Below are 21,890 nucleotides of genomic sequence, written 5' to 3' on the forward strand. Positions count from 1 at the left end.
TAAACAGCATTACAAGTGTGCCTCAGGGAAATAATGAGATGCTATACTTTTTTCATCTCTGTAACGCAGAGAAGGCTCAAGAGGTCCAGAGATATTATGTGTCGACGTCAAATAAGTTTTGCTTCCAAACTGTTTTAGGGAGCGTTTTAGACTTTGCTGTAAGTGATTACTAAAACGAATGCGTGAACATCACGTTTGAAATAGCCTCAGCTGGCGGGCCATTAGCAGAAAGGGTGTTAAACATTAGAGCGGCTCCTGTATCCATGGCGATCATCTACCTCTGTGAACTGCTCACTGAAGTTCAAGCGAAGCTGTTATTGTACCTTTAATATCTCAGCAATTCAACGAGACGCTGCTGTGGTTATTCCTGATGTGAACGCATAAAGGATCTGTAATATCATCTTCTCAAATGATATTGGGATAAGGTGTACCTTCTGAGGTCAGATAGGGTCGTGGATATTTTTCGGGTCATCTTTTATCTTACCTCGGTGTCTTTCTCCGTTTCCATAGTTCTGTTATCTGCCGTTGTATTACAAGTGTCTGCTGGTGACGGGGATCGTCCTGATCAGCGCATTCGAGGGGTTGAGGATGTATCTCGGTTATGCTGGGAATCTCAAAGAGAAGGTGAAGCACAAGAAATGTCAGAAATTAGTAATCTGCTGATGGACTACTAGAGCCTTAGGAGCTAAATGATCAGAAAGTCAGAGAATAATTCAATTTTAACTGGTCTCACGGCATTAACATACACTATATTGCCAAAAGTATTGGGTCACCCCCTTGTAATGAACAGGTTTGACTACTTTAGTAATATCCACGAGTACAAATATTAATGTTAAGGCACATAATGCTATTTTAGGGAATTGTGCGCTTCTAAATTCATAGCAACCGTTTGGACAGGACCCTTTTCTATTCTAACACGGCATGCAATGTGTATAAGTCAAGGTTAAAAAAGAAATGGCTGACTGAGTCAGTGTGGAAGATTCAAATCTGCATGAAAGGGATGTGATGAAACGTAAAAGTATGCTATAGTCATGAAGCAAGATTGAAAAAATGAAAAATAAAGAAATTGCTATTAATTTATATAAAAAAATCACTCATCATTCATCATTATCATCATTAAAATAATAACAGTAATCTACAGTTATCTTTATAATTAAAGATATCTAAAAAAATGAAACAACAAACACACTCACGCACACACACACACACACACACACACACATGTACACACCAATTAAAGTAAATTTAATACACAAAATAAATTGCCAGAGCATTCAAACTCAAAAAAGGATATGTAATTTTATGGGTTTTGTAAATAAACTACAAAAGCTAAAAACAATTAACCGTAAACAATGACCAGAGGTGATAAAACAAAGTAAATAAAAATGAAATTTAATTAAATAAATGAACGAATAAATAACTGCATAGACCACGGCTGATAAAACATATTATCAAACGGAAATGAATAAGAATAAATAAATTAAGAAGCTGATAAAAACAGTGAATAAAAATGAAATAACCGCCTACAAAAATAAACCACTGATAAAACAAATCAGTTAAATAGAAATTCAATATGAACAAATAAATAACTGTGATGGTACTAACCACATCTGAATGAATGAATGAATAAAAGGAAGAAAGAAAGACAGAAAATATTAGTAGCTTTGGAACGAATAGATAACGAATCTTTAGTTCTTTCCCTCACTTCTCTCTTTTCTTTAGGTTCCAGAGTTGGCTGGATTTTGGTTGATCTCGTTGCTCTTCCAGCTGCCTATCCTCCTCTTCTTCATCAGCGATGAAGACACCATCATTCTCCCTCTGGAGAGGGCCGTTCACTCTCTTTATCTGGGCTTCCTGCTGGGCGAGCTGCTGGCCTCGTTTCTGGCCCTGCGGGTCATGACTCGTAAACTGGCCCAGCGGTTTCACATGAGACAGTTCGGCCTGGTGCAGGGCCTTCACGCAGCAGAAGCGCTGCCCGTGTTTGGACTGCCGTACGGAGGCAGGAGCGTGCTGCCGGTGAGGGACATTCAGCCACACTGACAGACCAAGATCTGGTCTCCCACCGCTGTGACCTTTGACGATAACTGCAGTTTTCATAATGCAAGTATGTTATAATGAAGGTTGATCGATATGAAATAATGAATATTGTGTTTGTAGTTGCAACTTAGCTTACTTCCTTTTTATACTTTTTTAAAGCCTCACTGAGAGATTCACTGGAATGAATTGCACTGAAACAGAATATATATATATATATATATATATATATATATATATATATATATATATATATATATATATATATATATATATATATATATATATATATAATTAAGAATTATACTACAATTACAAATAAAAAGTAGACCCAAAGTGTTCGGGGTCAGTAAGGTCGCTTTCTTTTTTTCTTTTGAAAGATTTAAATTTTCATTCTAGTGCTGTCAAATGATTAATTGCAATTAATCATATTCAAAATAAAAGTTTTTGTTTGCATAATATATTTATGTGTACTGTTTATGTAAATACATATGCCTGCATATATTTCAGAAAAATTTCATTTTTACATATTAAATATATTATATATATATATATATATATATATATATATATATATATATATATATATATATATATATATATATATATATATATATATATATAATATAAATGATATGAACATAAATATAGATGTAAACACATAGTTTTTAATATACTGTAAATTAGTTAATGTAGTTTTGCAAAAATTAGAATGAAAAGACAAAATTTAATAATGAAAATCTAATTCTTAATTGGGGGGGATAGTGAGGCAAATACAATCTAAAATATAAAATAACATTCGTGATATATGAAGCAGACACAGGGTGGTGCTGTGAGACTGTGTCCCTCTCAGTCCACGCTGCTGCAGAACACACAACCCCAGAATGACTCATCAGCCTGAACCCCCAGGAGCCCCACACTCGCTTCTGCGCGCGTTTCAACGAACCGATTCGTCAAAATTAAATAGAATGTAATGACAATAAATCCAACTGACTGACTGAACGCAAATTCACACGTGAAGGGTATATATAATGCATTACTGTGTATGAACACCATCATCAAAGGCACTGGTAATATGGATTATTGAATGCAATGCATTTTACATGTTCGCAAAACTTGCAATCAGGCATAATACATCTTGATTTTACCGACAGCCTAGTTGTTACGCTATTAAAGAGCATAATGCAGATTGTTTTAAAGCAGTTTATGCTGCGACCGTGTACAACTGTGAACATATGACTTGATTATAATGCATGACGCATAGGCACGTGTACACATTATCCAAATTCATTGTTCATTACTACAGATCATTAGCCAAATGATGTGTTTGTTTTAACAATTTCTGCCAGGTGGGAGGTTCAACGCGCGCACACACACACACACACACACACACACACACGTTTCAATCTCTGGAGATCTAAGGGGCTTTTCATGAGCAGGAAGATAAAAGTAACTTGTGCACCATATTGACTTGTGTCTTACATTTGAGCAGTAATTTGGCAGTTCCTGTAGAGACAGAGTCTATGTCAGCGTGCAGAACGCTCATACACATCTAATTATTACTATAACAGATGGGAGACCTGTCAGCATATGCTGGAACAGCATTATAATGCTAACGAAAACACTGTCGAGATTAGACATTCGCCTCTGATTTCATTTCTAATGATTTCTGTCAGCACTTCTGTTTATCCACCGTAATGGATGATGTTTCGGATTGTTTCTTACAGTTCTTTTTCCCCCGTAAATATCTCTCTTTCCTGCGTTCAGAGCCCGAGACAGTCTGGTTGGCAGTTGCTCCAGGTGTTGTGTTGTTTTTCATTTGCATTAAACAAAGTCTGGATCTGCAACGCAGTCAATTAAGAAGATAGAGTCTAGCAGTCGGGCTTACGCTGGTTTCTGAGAACTGCTCTCACAGCATAATTTTATTTTTCTCCATCCTTGTTTACATTTAAAAATGCTGCAGTGCTTCAAACGTGGAGAGGTTTCTATATCGTAAACCAGAGTGACAGATTAAGTGGGTTTTATTCTGCAGAGGTGCGGAGTTCTCTTATGAAGGTCTCAAATGAAGGTTTATTTCCTTAAAACACCAGTGTGTGTACATTAAGATCTTGTAAACATTCAGGGGTTTTTTTTCATAGCTGGCTGGTTGTTGTTTTCTATGGCAAAAAAGAATACTGACAAATACTGTACACAAAAATGCATACACTGTGAAATAGATGCCAATTACTGACTTGTGAACTTATTCAAACATCAGGTAAAACATTACAGTCTTAAAAAAAAGGTTCTTCATTGGCATAAATGGTTCTATGAAGAACCTTGAACATCCGTGGAGCCTTTCAGAGGCAGAAAAGGTATAGTCTTAAAAGGGTCTTTAGATTTTTTTAAATGTTCTTTGAAAAGTTTCTTTTAGGAAGTGTTCAGTGGAAGGTTTTGGGAAACAAAAATATTTTGTTCACTGCAGTATATATATAAGGAATGGATGGACTGCTGCCTTGCTGCCATATCCTTCATATTAATATTGATTAATATTGATTAGATTGATCATTATCTTGACTGATTAAGCAGTAATGCCATATATATTAGTCAATATAGAAAGAAATGTGTCATTTATATAGCAAGACTGGAAAAGTAAATGTATTGCTTTTGTAGGTCCATGGTAGAGTCAGAGTGACCCCAACTAAGTAAGCCAGAGGCGACAGCGGCAAGGAACCAAAACCCCATCTTTTACAGAATGGAGACAAAAAATCCTGTTTCATTCTGTATTTTTCTACTGAAGGCGGTATGAAGATGGTAACCAACCGTACTGATAAAATGATTGGCAGAACAAGGCAACCTTGAGAATATTATATATATATAACTAACTATCTTTTAAATTAAATGGAATTTTGGAATTCTGAGAAAATGTCATGCATTAAGCATTTACAACATTGATAATGAGAATAAATGTTTCCTGTGCAGAAAGTGATCGTATTAGAATGATTTCTGAAGGATCATGTGATGAAGACTGGAGTATTTAAGATGAAAATTCAGCTTTGATCACAGGAATAAATTACATTTTGCATTATTTAAATATTTAAACAAAAAAATTGTGACTTTCTTACAACAGATACTACTGGATACAATGTGTGGAATAGTTAATTAGGTTTAAAACAATGAACTAATTAGCTTAGAAATGTTTTGAATCATATAGGCATAGGTTAACAAAACCACAAAGAAAACAAGATATCTCATTTTGGTTTCTCTTTTCTAATCACTTTCATTTCGCCTAGTTTCTTCTCTCTCTCTCTCTCCTCTCAAATGGAATCATTTGTATAGTGCTCTTCTCAATACATATTGTTCCAAACCCGCTTACAAACAATGGCGGCTCACGAGCCCTCTAGTAAGCAGCCACAGGCGACAGTCAGGGAAAATCTCCCTGAGATGTTGAATGAGATGAGAAAGAAACCTCTGGAGGAACCAGCGCTGGAGACACTCTACTCCTCTGTATTATACTTAAAGGTGCTCTATGTAGGATTTTGACTCTAATACAGCATAAACATAATAAACCATAATATGTTTGCAGTTATTTAAGGAACATGCTACGTTAACATACTTGTTTATCCAAAAAACAATGCTACAGTCTGTTATTCTCCTTTGAAAATGGGTGTTCCGTAAAGTCTAGAAACTAATTAAGTTATTTGACATTAGGTCTGTAACATGATTAGCTAGAAAAGGCATGTCTTAGAGAGGAAAAAGATTGTTCTCTTCTATTCAGAGAAGCTGGAGAAATCTCTGCGTAAGGGACAAACAAGGCTGAAGACCTTTGTTGGATGCCCATTGTCTTCAGGCTCTCAGACGATACTGCATCACTCATCAGCGGGATTCTGTCATTGGGCCCAGGAATACTTCCAGAAACCACTGTCGGTAAACACAATCCACCCTGCCATCTGCAGTTGTGTCCTGTGGAGAACCGTTCAATGATCAGACGAGTCCAAACTTTGTTAAACATCAAAGACAGTAGCTGGATAGTTTTCAGGTAAGAATGGGACCAAACTCCAACACCACAACTATAAAAAATCATAACCTTGATGCCCAGACGTCTTCAAACTGGAGATAATGAGATGCTGCACCATAAACATTCATTATACTAAGTTTTATTGTTAATAAAATACTGATTTGTGTTATCTGAAATTCTTTAAATTGTCATATTAAAAACAGAAAAAAGAATTTGGGGTTTATATACAGTATTGTACATATGACTCTTAAAAGGAGAGTTCGCCAAAAAAAAAAAAAAAAAAAAAAAACATTACTTAATAGAACTCATGTCATTTTAAACCTGTACAAGAGATCATTTGAAACATGATTCACACGAATCAATTTCAGGAATCAAATTAAAAAGAATAGGGAACAATAAAGAAAAACCAATGAGGCGAAGTCCTGACTGAAAAAAACACCCGTAAGCCGCCAGTAACTTAAAAACAGTGCTAAGAAAACACTTTAAGATCGCTTTGTGTTTACAAAGACATCTTTATGTAAGGAATAACACATGTGTCACAGGAAGTTGTTGTAGAAATGCGGCAAAACAAATAATACAGACAGCAAAAAATTGCAATTAATCAATTTCAATGAATAAATAAAACATAGTTTTAAACACTGGACTCTCAGTAAAAGCAAAGCAGACTCAGTCTACAGCTAAATTGGTATGGCTCGGATTTTGCAGATGATTTATTACACCCATTCACGATTATCAGTATTCTCTAGCCAACGAACCAACCGACCTAACTCTTCATCTAGCCCTAAAATAAGAGAAACAAGTCATTTGCAGAATGATTTACCATTAAGATTGCAAACACTCCGGTTCAGTTTGTTCGACTAGCTCAGTTCTTTGTGGCATATTACAGTGTTTGGAAGCCTGTTTGAAAGCAGTCCTTACGTTTTGCAGAAATCACACACACTCAACTTTAAACCAACATCAAAATATCTTTAAATGATGATAGGGTCAAAATATCTTGCATTTATGACTGGAAAGTTGTAACATTTGGCCTCATTAGCTAGCAGCTGCATTACCACAAAAGGGCCTTTGAGAGGTAATTTAATAACGCGCACAGTTTTGATACTATAAATATATATTCTGTGCAGTTGCGTGGTAATAATAGTATAGAGTCATGGCTTCGCTTCCCGTGAGTCTTTTTGTATTGTGAAGCAAATCGCTTCTGAAGCATTTGAGGCTGGTAGATACACCACCGAGAGAGAGAGGTACAGGTTCTGCTTCAGCCTGCAGGGAGAAGATAAAGAGGAAAATCTCCTTTGCATTTTTAAGGAGATCCATCTCCGTCTCTTTTTTTTAAGACGCAGGAGATGACCTAGCAAATATGTCCCTTCGATTTAGAGATGAAACTCATCGCAATATCCCACATTTAATGTAAAGATTAACAGCGTTCCTGCAGACGCATTGGCTTTTGTCGGATGCAAGGAATCCCCCCCGGATTTTATTTAGCCGTTCTTCGGGGGATGCTGTACATTTTTCCCATCTACGGCTGCATGGCTTGTAAAATAAAAGCAATAGCGGGAAAGTGACGGATGCCATTGTGCAGATGGCTTCATTACATGTTGAGACAGAATGTCCTTTGGGAACCACATTCGGACTGTTCTGTGCATGATTGATAGGTTTTATTAACGGTCGTGGAAATATCATTTCTGAATCTGTTTCTAGAACAGCACTTCGTAGGTAGACTGAAACAGATAATACCAAAATACTGGACAACCTTCGTTATTATTTCATGAGGAACGTATTGTGCGTTTTTAATATTAAAATATGAACGCGTAAAGTATATGGTAAGTTGTGTTTGGGGAGAATTACTCCATGCTACTTTTGCAATATGCAATATGTAAACAGAAAGCTATTTTTCCATATGTACAGAATAGCAGGATGACGCTATATTTGAAAAAAATGTGCACAGACACGTTCATAAACCAAAGTTCTGAAATAAACACCAATGTGAAGCATCTGCTTTAATTATATAAACCAGAGGTTAACTCAACAAAATGTATTTCTCATTATTCTATCTGAATGACAAAAATAAGACTTTACAAAAAAAGGATGCAAAACAAAAGTATTTATAAAACATAACTAAACTGCTTAATTGACAATCTTACCAATGCATTTTTTGTTTTTTTATAGTTGTGCTAGCTTCATGTCTCATGATTCACGTTGGTTCCTTTTTTTGTATAGTTCAATTCAACTTCCATTCCAGTGTCCATTCATTAATTCATTATTTTAATTATTTTAGTTATTTTTTTATTTATTTATTATACATTTATTTACTTATTTACTTGTCAAGATGTGGTTTAATAAGCAAAAAAATATATTGTGAGCCATATGTAAGAAATATTTAATTAGCTAATTATGCAGTTTGTGATTTATGCATTTGTCATTTGTTGCATTTTTTGTATAGTTACATAGAAAGCTGCATAATTTCAGTTCAGTAACACTTTATTTTATGAGTCACACCCATTAGTTGCTTATAAACATGCATATTGCTAAAATGTTAGCCATTTAATAGTGATACTTAAACACTTATGCATGACCTTAATCCTACCCAGTGCCTAAACTTAACTGCCTTAGGAATTTATTTGATGCAAAAGTCGTAGTCAATAGTTAACAAACGCTACCTATTCTAAAGTGTTACCTTAAGGTTAATGTTTTTTTAATTCAATATATTTGTATAACAACTAAAAAGTAACTTGTGTTTAATATAACTTAAAAATAACACTGCCATTAAAAAGAAAAACAATATTTGTATGTATACGTGGAATAGTGAGGTCATGTGACAACAACGCAGCAAAGTCCTGTTTGAAATGCCGTTGCACGGTATGCTGGTAGTATTGCATTCCTCCGTGAGAGCGCCTCCACAATGTGTGCTTTTCACCCAGTCATTGTTACTTGAATGTAATGCAGAACCGTGGCCCTCGAAAGCTAGCAGAGCTCATCTCTGGCATGAGAATTGAGTTTTATTTAGCTAGCTGCATCCACACAGCCTCTCTGCCCAGACACCAATTGAGAAAATCACATTTTCAATTTGTCTGGCCATTTGTGTCAGAGGCAATTCTAAAAAAGCCGCGGCTCTACAGGTGGTATAAGCGCTTGTTCGGGACGTTGATGAATTTGGCTTAGCAGAGGTTTGTGTTTAATCTCAGGATTCTGTGACAGCCGTGAGCGCTGGGCCTGTTAGGGACTTGCAGCACGGTTAATGACTTTAGCCTCAGTGTTGACGAGCAGCTGAATAAAACACTACGTTTGACACGTTCACTACAGGATGAGAAATGTTCGGGTGTCACTCACTAGAGAGAGAGGAATTATATACATATATGCATATAGTGTGGGGTCCCAAAAAGTATCGATATCTGAGTCGCACTAAATGTTTCTGCATTAGATGACTGTGAAATCTTCCCTCAGAACAGAACTATATTTCATCACTATTCATGCTATTCATACTAGTGTTACTTTTATGTGTATTACTACAAGAGAACTGGTTTCACTAAATTAGAGTATAGTATTTATTAGGTATAATCTCTAAAGTATAATATTTTTATTTATGTTAGCTTTTTAAACACTATTATTATTATTATTATTATTATTAGTGCTGTCAAATAATAATTGTGATCAACTGCATCCAAAAAAATGTAAAATTTTTGTTTGCATACTGTGTATATGTTACTGTGTATAATTTATATATATATATATATATATATATATATATATATATATATATATATATATAAATACACAGTGTATGTTCATATAATTTATATTATAAATAAATATATAAAAATTTGTGCTCACAACAATTAATTGTGTGTATTGTATATATTTATTATGTATTCAAAAGACATTTTGAAATATCGATATATATATATATAATAAAATATTACATAAAGTTTAGTTTTCCTAAAATAAATAAAAGCAACCCTAGTATGGAATTATGATTTCAGAATTGCGTTTCTATAAATGAACAATTCTGAAAGGTCTGTTAAATTGTGACAATTGTGAACCGAATAAATTAATGAATAAATAAATAAATAAATAAATCATAACAAAAAGTTTACCTTATTTATTATTCATAAGCAGAAATAATACATCACAAGACAAAAAAGGGTCAGGCACCTATACATCTACGATGTACCATTCGTGCGTTAGTTTTAAATATATTCACCCCTGTGGCTAAATTCATAGACATGTTATTTTATCATAAGTTATTTGCAGTTCCCCTTTTCAGGACGTCATGTCTTTCCAGACTGTTTAATATTCCCTCTGACATATTTGGGTTCCTGAATATTTTTTTCTGCCCAAATAAAATCTATTCATGTTTAATGTCTGCAAACATTTTTGAGCGAAAATAGGCCATGTTCTAGAAGCAACTTGACTAAAGAGAGGTGAAAACATGTTAATGCAGGCCATTATTATTCAAAAACCAACCCATTTGCACGACACGAAATGTGACATTAATGGTTTCTACGAGACACGCACAGCCGCAGGTCATTCATTATTCAGCGCAAATGCCATATAACAGATGTTAAACAATGCCTAAATTTAGCGCCGTTGCATTTTAAGGCTACTTAAAAATTAGCAAAAGATTGCACATGCCTAGTAAGCAGGCTTTTGTTTCAACGTCCCATACCCTACCAAACAAGCGGCACGCGACACTTATCTCCTCCAAACACACAAGATGAGCGGTGAGGTTTTGTATTGTAAGTATGCATCATATCAGCGATCCTACAAACAACCGGGCCCATCTCTTCGTTTTGAGGCATGCACAGATTTGCCTGTCGGCCGTGTCGGGTTTGACAGAGAAACTCACACGTTCACGTCAACGGCAATAGCAACATTTGTGAGAAGGTAAACAAACAGCTGTTTAAGATACTGCTGGGTTCTCGAGCCGCTGACTTGCGGAAACAAGTTTACAGAAATCTCTACGAACGGGACCGCTTGGTTTTGTGTTTCGGGATACACGCACGAACACACTTCTTTGCGTGGGTGAAGATGGCACCACTGCCATATAGAAACCTGTTAGCTTTCTCTAACGTTTTGTCATTAATCACTTACCCCAATGTTGTTCCAAATTTCTTTGTCTTCGGGAACACGGTTAAAGATATTTTGGATGAATAATATGTGAGTGTTCCATTGACTGCCAGGTAATGAACACTGTCCCTGTCAGAATGCTCCATCTGCCATCGGTGGTTCAACTGTAATATTATGAATCGACGAGAATACTTTTGGAGAGCATCTACTTAACGCCAACTGCGTACGCTGTTCTGTGTCACCCTTAAGGCAAGGATACTAGGGAGCGTACGCTATGTGGGTCCAGAAGATGATCTCCAATATGGTGCTTCAGTGCCGAATTGTTCAATAAATGTGTTATTGTTGCATTCTTTCTGTGCAAAAAGCATTCTCGTAGATTTATAATGTCATGGTTGACCCACTGAAGACAGATGGAGCATTCACACAACGTCCTCCATACTTTTCTGGACCTTGACAGTGTTCATTACTTGGCAGTCAATGGGCCTCCTGGTTGTCACCCAAAATATCTTCAATTGTGTTCTGAATATGAACGAAGCTGTTTTGGAACAACGTGTTGATTAAGGACAAAACTTTCATTTTGTGGTTGAGTAACCCTGTCTTAATTTAGGTTGGGGAAAGGGTTAAAAAACAATATTTGAAATACAGTGTATTTCTTAAAAATAATGTGGTTCTCAACAAAAGACATTCTGACCTGAGTTGAGTAACATATCTAAAATCTAAGAAGGACAACGGGGTTACTCTTGGTTCTACACAGCACCATTTTGGTACCTTTAAAGATGTTAAAGATGTTATATAGCTAATATAGGTTGCCCTATGATTAAAACGAAACACTTTTAGTGCTGTTTAGCACTATTTTTGTAGGTATGGCTTAGAAAGGATATTTTCTGTGGAGATAAGGGCTTATGCAAAGAAGGAAATAAAAAAGTGAGGGAAAAACATCAAAGGTTATTTATTATGAGCTAAAGGTAGCCTGTATATCACATCTTTCTGAAGATTGTGATTGGCTGATTACACTGTCACTCAGTAACAAAATGACACATGAATTCGCAATTTAGTACTGTTTAAATGTTTGAGGTCGGTAAGATATATTTTAAGCCTCATACTCAATTCCGTATGCATTTAATAACAACTTTAATCAAAATAATATTGTATAATAAAATCAAAGCCCGTGGTCAAAGCTGCATTTTTTGCATCATCTAAGAGTCACATGATCCTTCAGAAAACATTCTTGAAATATGCTGATTCGCAGCTCAGCAAATATTAAATATTATAAATTTTGCTGAATATTACTGTTAACATTTTATGTTAAGTTTCAGGTTATTAAGGTGAATAAAAAGTTTGAAAAATGCAACAATGAACTAAAATAGAAAATAATAAATAAATAATACATTTTTTTTATTTTATTTTTGATAAATGTAATGCAACCAAGCAACCCCAAACTAAGACTAAATCATCTGTATCACTGCGATAACAATCAAACACCCCTCATTAACAAGCCACACATCTTCAGGTAACATGTCTATTAATATAAATATATATATAGAGAGAGAAATATATAGAAATGAGAATAATATGAGAAAATCAAAGCATGATAGTAATTGTGATTCATGCAGCATTACCAGTAACTCTACTGTGCATTACAGCACATACATTGTCCTCCTTGGGGAAAAATACTTGTCATCTAATAGCTGTTTCCTGGAGCTAACCAAATGCTCAGTAATGTATAACCTGTCCCGAGATGGGCTCAAGCATTCTCCCGGTGGGCCGCTCCGTCTCACATCACATGTTTTTCATTCTGACACATAAAGGCGGTGATGTAACGGAGGCTAGAGGTGCTCTAATGTCACTTCGGCATCAAATGTAATTAAACCTTTCTAGTTCCCTACAGCACCTGTCCTCTCATGACCCCAGGGTCAGACGGAGTCTTATTCTGCGCGCCTTCCAAGACACTAAGGAGTTTGTTTTCTAAGTAGCCTTCTGTCCATGTGGGAGCATTCAAGAGACTGTGACAAAAGTTCAGAGGTCAGCTGCGCAGGGAAACAGTGTAGGAAATCACTAACAGGTTACATTCCTAACGCCTCCCTCTCTTTTTTTTCTTTAACCGAGGCGTGTCCATCATGACTAATTGTATTTTAATGAAAATTGTTTTCTATTTTTATTCGCATTTGTGCAAAATGTTAATTGCGTGTTTAAGCAAAATGTAATAGAACATATGAAACATAATTTGCAACTCATTTTACTTGCAGTTTAAAAAACCAGGGCAGGAATAAAGCTCATTAGCTGAATTTCCAGAAATTGATAGGATAATTTAAAGAGGTAAAGGACCCCGTTCCTAATTGGAAGTTAGCACTGACCTTCTCAGCATATCCCAAAGTTAACAAGCACCGTATTTTCACAAAAAATAGTCAAGATTTCATCAGATTTTACATCTGGTTCTGAAAATTATTCTTTATTTGCATTATTTTAAACAAATAAATAAATACATTGGCTGTGCTGAGACTAAAATAAAACGAATATATTGAAAATAAATATTAAATGAAATTATTTAAAAATGTATTAATTAATTTATTATTTATTTATTTATTTATTTATTTTCATTTATATGCAATTAGTAAAATGCACTGGGCTTCGCCTCTTTTGAACTCAATCTTTTTAAACTCGTTTTAACCTTTAATAACATCATGAGTCAAATGTAATATCACTAAGTAGAACGTGGCAATATCAACGACAAGGTCAGGAGTTTTATTGCCAAGGTAGACATTTTGTTTACCTTGAAGGCAATGTAAGTCACTTTGGATTAAAGGTGTACTGAGCGAATTTTGCCAAACTATATTTGAAAGCACTAAAACAAACACCCATTCTCCAACAGGACTTTGCCCCTATTTTCTCTGTAATCTCTACCTATTTTGATATATCACTACATGCACAACTACGACGATTGCGAAAACAAGCCAAGATGACACACAAACCACCTTCAAACAAGATACATTGTGTGTCAGAAACAACACAACTTCAGCATCCTCTGGTTCTCTCCACCACTGGTAAAATCCAGTAGTTTACCTTAGTTATAGTTAGCGAGCTGTACTTAGTTGTTATACTTACTAGGTTTAGGTAACTGAAACTTTTAAGGCAAATTTTAACTTACTGCTTTGAGTGACACTTACTTATTCAAGTAGCCACAAAGGAACCAATAGCATTAATGAAGCAGCGAGAGTCAGCAGTGCACTAATATATTGTTAATGCACAACATAACAACAGAAGAAGAAGAAGAAGAAGTCATCTTTTACTAGTTGGATTCACTTGTTTCACAAAGTCATCTTCAATGTTGGATTTTCAATACAACGGAATATCACATAAGCCACACAAGATTTTCCTAAAATCTTTTCTTTTTTTTTTACTTACCATTATATTGATTAGTGTTCCCTTTGGTTGGGCACTTGCAAATTTGTCTACATAGTTAATCATTTTCTTCTTATTGATGCTGAGATGCAACATGAAGTTGAGTTATTTGATTTCAAGGGAAAAAATCTGACTTATGTTTTAATTTATTATACAGTTATACTATTTTTTGTGTGTCTATTAATGATTTTGTACACTTGAAGCGTTTAATTTGAATGCTTGTAACATACCGACTTCATCATTCAGCACACGAATCACAACAATGCTAACAATTAAATTTTATTGCATTACCGTTTTATTTACTCATTTTTTGTGCTACTACTGGCAAAACTAAGCAAATTAAATTTGCTGATAAAAACAACAACGACAACTGTAAAACAAAGCAATTGTGTAATTTATTCTGCCGTTAAACTCAAGTGCAGTTGTTGATTTTTGTGTTAACATTGTTTTTAGGCAATCCTACTATTATCCCAGTAATGTGAACAGAAAGTTAAATCAACGATACTTAAATTTACTTGATTAACAAGTTAACTTTACAAATTGTCTTAAGCTATGCCAACTAACCTTTAATAAAACCGATAAAGTCAACTTATTACATAGGTCCGACCGATTGTAACCCTTCTTTTTGATGCATTGTTTCCCAGATATCTACCATCTCTATCTATCTATAGTCAATCTGCTAATATCCATGTTGTGCTCTCTAATCATGTCTATACACAGCTATATTAACCAAGAGCCATTTTTTTATTTACTTATGTATTACGTATATACCAACATGTTGCATATATCAGTGTTGTATAAATAAATTTGATTCATCTTGCAGCTTTACAAAACACAATAGCTTCATTATACCCATAAACAGAGTTGTGCACCCCATCATTTCATTGCTGTCGAATCAATATTACTGAATATAAAGTGTCTTTTAAAGCCCAACTAGCAAACCCATCAAGTGACAGAAAAAGCGTGTTCAGCATTTTCAAAATAATGAAGGATTATAAAGACAAACTCACAAAGCAGAGTGGCTTCTGACTTGGTGTCGCCTTTAACTGTCAAGTCACTGTTTGCTACACACTTCATATTTAACCTTGCATAGCCATGACCACTGTCCCCTGTAGCAATATAACAGTCGGTGTCCCCCAAGCGTGTATATTTGAAACTGTAATCATCCGGACATGTTCTTCCCCCCTCTCTGCAATATCTCAAATAAGTCACATCATGGATACACTCAGCATACTTAATTACAGAACCCTGTTCCCCGGCCCGGCAGAAGGCTCTCAAAAACTAATTGAGTCACGGTAAAAATTGGAGAGGTCCTGTATGAATAATTAATGAAGGCCAGAGCCTGATTTCTCACCATACGGTTGGCTTATTATCAATGCAGATGTTAGGCACAGCCATTTATCCTGAAACTGAGAAAAGATGAGCTCCTGAAAAAACTGTGAACACCATCACGAGTCTCAGGATGGGTGTGCCTCTTAACATCTCTCTGGTCTCGTGGGATAAATGTACCTGGGCGCACTTTTTAGCGAGACACAAAATACGTACCGATAAGCACACATCACTGCAGTTTCCAAACGAAGCGAACACTGGAGAAAACTCTTTTCACACGAATTTACAGAGCCTTAATTATTAAAGAGTAATATTTGCACAATTTCTCGAAGGATATCACATAAGCAGCTTCATATCTATTGGTACATCATGGAGTTCAGAGACGTACTTGAGAGTCGAGGAGCTCTGGTTCCAATCCCCTGTAACTACGGTTCACCAAAACAGTTCGAATCTTGGTTAAAATAAGTTAAAAGTTTTTATGTCTTTTATGTTTGAATTCCGGAGCGTCACAATATGTACAAGCAGTGTGATAAAACACAGCAATTTGTACTTATACCAACGTAATAATAAAATGCGCCAGGGTTCATATATTGAATCCGTGTTTAATCGCCACTCAGTGGGCATTTCTCTTTGAGACTGCGGCAAACGTGCAGTAAGGCACATAAAAACGGTGTTGCACAAAAAGTGCGCAGAGGTACTTGTTATGAGACCGGGTTGTTTAAACCTGGAAGGCCCAAAAAACTCACACTTATGCTTCTACCCACTTAGGTTCAATCTGGTGCACCTATACGAAAATGTGTCTGCATGCAATTTGTAAGGTTTCTATTCTCAAGTTTACTATTTCAGGTAAACGGCTGTCAAGGAAAGCACCCAGATCCCAACAGCAACACACTGCAAGCGCTCAGCACCTTAGTATCCTCAGTAAATGGATTTTTTCACTCATTGTTGGAGCTTCTGTTTACTATAGATAGAGAATATCATAAATCATCATCATCATCATCACCTTGTGTGGAATCCAGATGGTGGTACTGGCTTATTTCATTGTGTCCAGGTGAGGCTTCTGGGGGCTTGGGGAGTAAAAATGTAATTTAGAGTATGAGAAATGAAATTGTTCAATGCTCCAGGGACGTTTTGCAGCCAGTTGGACTTGATAGATTCTCCAGGAACACACATGCACAATCCACTCTCTCTCACACACACACACACACACACACATACATGAAAACATGCAGACTCCCTAAAAGGAATGATTCACAAAGTTCAAAATAAAATATCCGTAAACTCTTTTTCATGCCATGTGAAAGGAAAATTAGATACTTGTCTGTTCAAGCATGAATTTTAGTGCTGTGAAATGATTCATCATGATTAATCACATCCAAAATAAGTTGTTGTTGTTTACATAATATGTGTGTGTGAACTGTGTATGTTTATTAATTATATGCAAATACACACACATTCATGTATATAAGAAAAATAAGTTGTTTTGATTTTAAATATATTTATATATGTAATATGAATATAAATATTTACATGTACATATTTCTGAAATATATACCGTAAATGTGTGTATTTATATATACAGAATAAATATACACAGTACACACATTATGTTAACAAAAAACCTTTTTTTGTATGTGATTTATTTATCTTTAATTAATTGACAACACTGTTACTTTTATTGTTGCATTTACCACACCTGTAAAAAAAACCAACAACAACATTTTAAAATATGTATTTCAATTATTTATATTAACTGTGAAAATAATGAATCGTAACAAGTTAAAAAGTTCAAATATGGCTAGGTTAAATATCTGCAACTCTAATTTATTGTTTATTAAAATGTATATACTGAACATATGATATAAAAAATATATTTGACATAAAAAAGTATAAAATAAGCTGTTACTGTTAAAAAATTAATATGTCATATTTAACTGCTTAATTTTATGATAAAAGCTCTGTTGTTGTAATCTAGCTACAGTCTAGTAAATGTTTACATTAAAATATTACAAACAATATAAATAAAGTATATAATACATTTGGTTTCATAGGGTTAAAATATGGTTTGCAAATGCTTAATTGAATGTGTTGACAAATACCTAAACCGTATCATATGACTGACAGATATTCACATTTATCAAACTCATGTAAAAAGTGTTACTTTATATGAATTTAAAACACATCAACCTTAAGCAAGACTAAATATCTTGAGTGCACAATTTGCGCTTTATAATTCAAGTCCTCATACGACAGCTTTGTGTTAGAAACAGAACCAAATTTGTTATCCACGGATAATCTTTCCCTCCAGTGAGCCGTCGACTTGACAACTGGATCATTGAGTCAATTAGAATTAAAGATCCGATTCTTTTCCACGAACAGTATGATCTTGTTCTCGGGTTTAACGCAATGATCCAGTCACATTGAATAAAGTATTAGCAGCTCGCTTTAGAGGACAATTATTAGTCAATGAATCACTTCTGTCTTCTCCTCGTCTGAAGACGTGATAGATATGGAGCAACATTAACATGTGGCAGTTTCATTTTAGTCAGAACTTCATTTTGTGGATGAACTATTCCTTTAACATTTCTCCTCTATTGCACACACTTCCTTTGTAGCCCAAAGGAGAGAACGAGAGAGCAAAAGAAGACTTCGTAATAGAACTACATCAAATATTAATCTTATCTCACCTTGTCCTTCACGAATGTTATCTACATTCAAATCAGGTGAACTTTGTTGAAGGCTGTTCGACTGCAAATGATAATTCTTCGTCGTTTTACCGCGTGCTTGTGATGAGGTGCTGATTGCTGCTTTTTTGCAGACAATGTCACAATGTCCCCTGCTTTATTCTTATAATTAAAAACCAGTGGAGTGGTTTTGGCGAGGGGGGAAAAGGTCAGTATTGGAGAACGGACGCAGTTCGAGAAGGAGTCAGGACCTCAGTTAATCGAAGCGCCATTGTAAAGATCAAACCCGAATCCATCATTGATACGGCAGAAACGTTTAACACAGGGTGACAGCGTGTTTATACAGCATGATCATTGGAACTAATTGAGATTGCCAGTAGTGAGACTGCAATGACATAACGATGTCATAAATGTTAACAATGCATTGTTATAATTCCATAGCTCACTTCATACATTTACTAAAACCTAATTATGAAGATGTTAGATACGAGCATTCCGGCTGACACCATTCATACCTGTGGTGAACGAACAAAAAGTTCAGTGCTAATTAAAATGCATAATAATAGTTAACTATTAGTTAACGCATTATAACTAGCTAATACTCTGAGTACACATCAGTGGTCATTTATAAAGGGAACTCTCTTATTTTTCATGTTCTAAAAGCGTGTGTCATAAAAAAGAGGATTTCTTTGCACATAAAAAAAATGTAGTCAACTATAAGGATTATTATTTTTTATCTACGACAATGACTATTCGTTACTAATTTCTACTAATGCACCATAATTATTTATTAACCAATAAAAACACTATTTTAAGTGAATAATTTTTTTTTCAACTAAAATCAATGCTTTTAACTGCTAAAAGTAAATTTAAGCATCGCAAATTTAGTTCATATAGTAAAAACAGTAAATAAACAGTAAATAACTGTATTCCTTTTGAACAGAAATTAAATTGTAATGTATTCCTGTGGTGCAAAGCTGCATGATGTTTCAGAAATCATCCTAATATCTTTAACTTTTTTGTGCATTATTATTATTATTATTATTATTATTATTATTATTATTATTATTATTATTATTATTATTATATTTTCAGAAATAACAGCATTAATCAAAATTGGGAATTGTTTGCAGCATTGTAGCTACATTGATCAAATGTCCCAAATAATATGTAATATAATAATGTAATATATAAAATATAAAATATATAAAAATAATGTAAATGTGTGTGTGTGTGTATGTATGTGTGTGTGAAAAATTTATATTGTTTTTGAAACAAGGTTATTAAATTCTATAATACATATATAATATAATACTGTTAAAATGCTGCTAAAATGAAAAGAAAACAGTAATTTTAAAAAACAGTAAAGAACCTCTCTACTTAATACAAGAGATTAACCAATTATAAACAATATAATTTGAATTACATTTTAAGAGAGTAGCAAGAACGTCTGTTTTTGTAATTCTAAAGAGGCGTTCACTATTAACTCACATAAATCAAAGCCATATACTTATCTCTTTCAATAATGTTGCTCAAATCACCAGCTCTCAGTGAAAACAAATGAGTTCTTTCTGAGCTGAAAGTCACAGTAAACTCCCTTTTACAGCCAAAAAAGTGTCATTTTTACAAGACACTTAATGTGACAATATAACCTACGAAAGAGCAATCCGGCAGAGAATTACAACAAGAATAATCAAACAGAACGTGATTTATCAGCATCCTAAAAGCAGTACGCACAGATAAAATATGATTTGTTTTTCCACCACCGCAGGACCGAGGAACTGTCTACATGCTCCTCACGCAGCGGTACACCAGAATAAAAGAGCCGTATCCAACTGCAAAGCTCATACGGGATCAGGTGTTAACCCCCAGACGGTCTTTCTTCACACATGTTAGCTCAACGGCGGACTAGAGCAAATAACCATTTACAGACCCGTACGGAGAGAGCCGCGAGCCTGTTGAGTCCTGAGCATCAGACTCTCAAATTTTGAAGACAAGAGCAGCTCAGGTTCTTGTCGACAGGAGCACCATGGTCAAACAACCCCCGAAGTCAAGCATACGCTGAGTGTTCAGAAGATTATCCATGAAGGGCTTCGCGTTCAGGATCATCGCTCACTTTTTAAAGGAAACACGAGCCTCGGTATAAACGGGAATAGACAAGCATGCTCAAGACGCTGAAGTGTCTTTCCAGTGCAGGTCGAGAATCTTGATGAAAAATGACATGTGGTGCTCTTGTGTTCTGCGCTGAACTTTTCCTTTGAACTTTGCTCTTACGCATATGGACAGCGTTCACATGTATCTTCACTAATTATTCCCTCTGAGGCCTATTAGATCTTTGACGAACATGTGCCATTGCACAACCCATTCCCAATTCATCCACAGTTTTCCATATTCCTATATAGTTTTGATTAAGATCTCAGCATAAGATTAAATGGTGCAGACATCTGGTTCAATACAGATCTTTTTATCACGTTATTTAAAGATTATATGAGCTAATTTAGCCACTTTTCTGTTAGCGGATCCATCATGCGCAACCAGAAAACAACATAATAGCAAGAAATATCCAGAAGGCTTACTTTTGTCATTGATAGTCAATTGGATGCCCATTATGATAATAAATGTACATTTTTATTCAGTACTTCCAATGTTAAGATTAGATTTTCCTTGGGCTACATGCCAAAGCCTTCAGGTTCAGATGGAATCTGCAGTCATTCTTCCACCGTTTTCTTCACTGATGTATTTAAAAAGTAACCTTTTTTTATTTTTTACTCAGTGGTGGAAACGGGCCACTGATGTGTCCCTTACTGACATCGTCAAAAAGGATGTTTCTGATTGACCAGGTCTTTGTAATGACTTATATAACATAGTAATATAGCAAATGATCATACTGGCATTAGGCCTTTGGTTATGAGACTCTAGAATCTAATTGAATTTCTGTTTATCTGTATTCTGTTTGGATATTGTCAGGAAGTAGAATCTGTAGCCTGGCGATGCAGGGCATACAGTACGTCTCTTTTCAAGCATTTAAAAAATGATCTTGTGTCTCCCATTTGTCACTGATATACGTTTGTTTGTGTTGAAGCTCTTTGTACTCATGCACTGTGATGTCGCTCCACCTTTCCTGATTACCTTTGAGCTTTTGTCTTTTCCCCCTTTCCCGTTTTTACCTCGTTCCGTAATCCATCCATTACAGGTCTCATTCTGTCTGCGTTTCTTCCTTTGCCAAGCGTTCCTCTCGAGAGCTGGGATTTGCTGCTCTGTTTTTCATTCCCACCAGCTTCCGCGCACGGGTCCTACCAAGCGGATTTGAAGTATTCCCACTTCTCTACACCTGACCTTGAGATTGTTGTTTACTGCCACCGGTTTTGAAGTGGAGAGAAGACTTC

General features: G+C 35.2%; 1 protein-coding gene across 1 annotated transcript in view; it reads left to right on the top strand.

The window, feature by feature from the left end:
* Window positions 1-2,135, top strand: part of zgc:112294 (transmembrane protein 17A) — a 3,497-nt gene extending 1,362 nt beyond the window's left edge. The window contains exons 3-4 of the mRNA XM_043240121.1: window positions 511-624; window positions 1,723-2,135. Coding sequence (XP_043096056.1) covers window positions 511-624; window positions 1,723-2,040 — 432 coding nt within the window. The 3' untranslated portion in view covers window positions 2,041-2,135. The remainder of the gene's footprint in view (window positions 1-510; window positions 625-1,722) is intronic.
* Window positions 2,136-21,890: the final 19,755 nt, after the last annotated feature.

The sequence above is a fragment of the Puntigrus tetrazona genome, chromosome 5 (genome assembly GCF_018831695.1).
Source record: "Puntigrus tetrazona isolate hp1 chromosome 5, ASM1883169v1, whole genome shotgun sequence".
NCBI classification, from domain to species: Eukaryota; Metazoa; Chordata; class Actinopteri; order Cypriniformes; family Cyprinidae; genus Puntigrus; species Puntigrus tetrazona.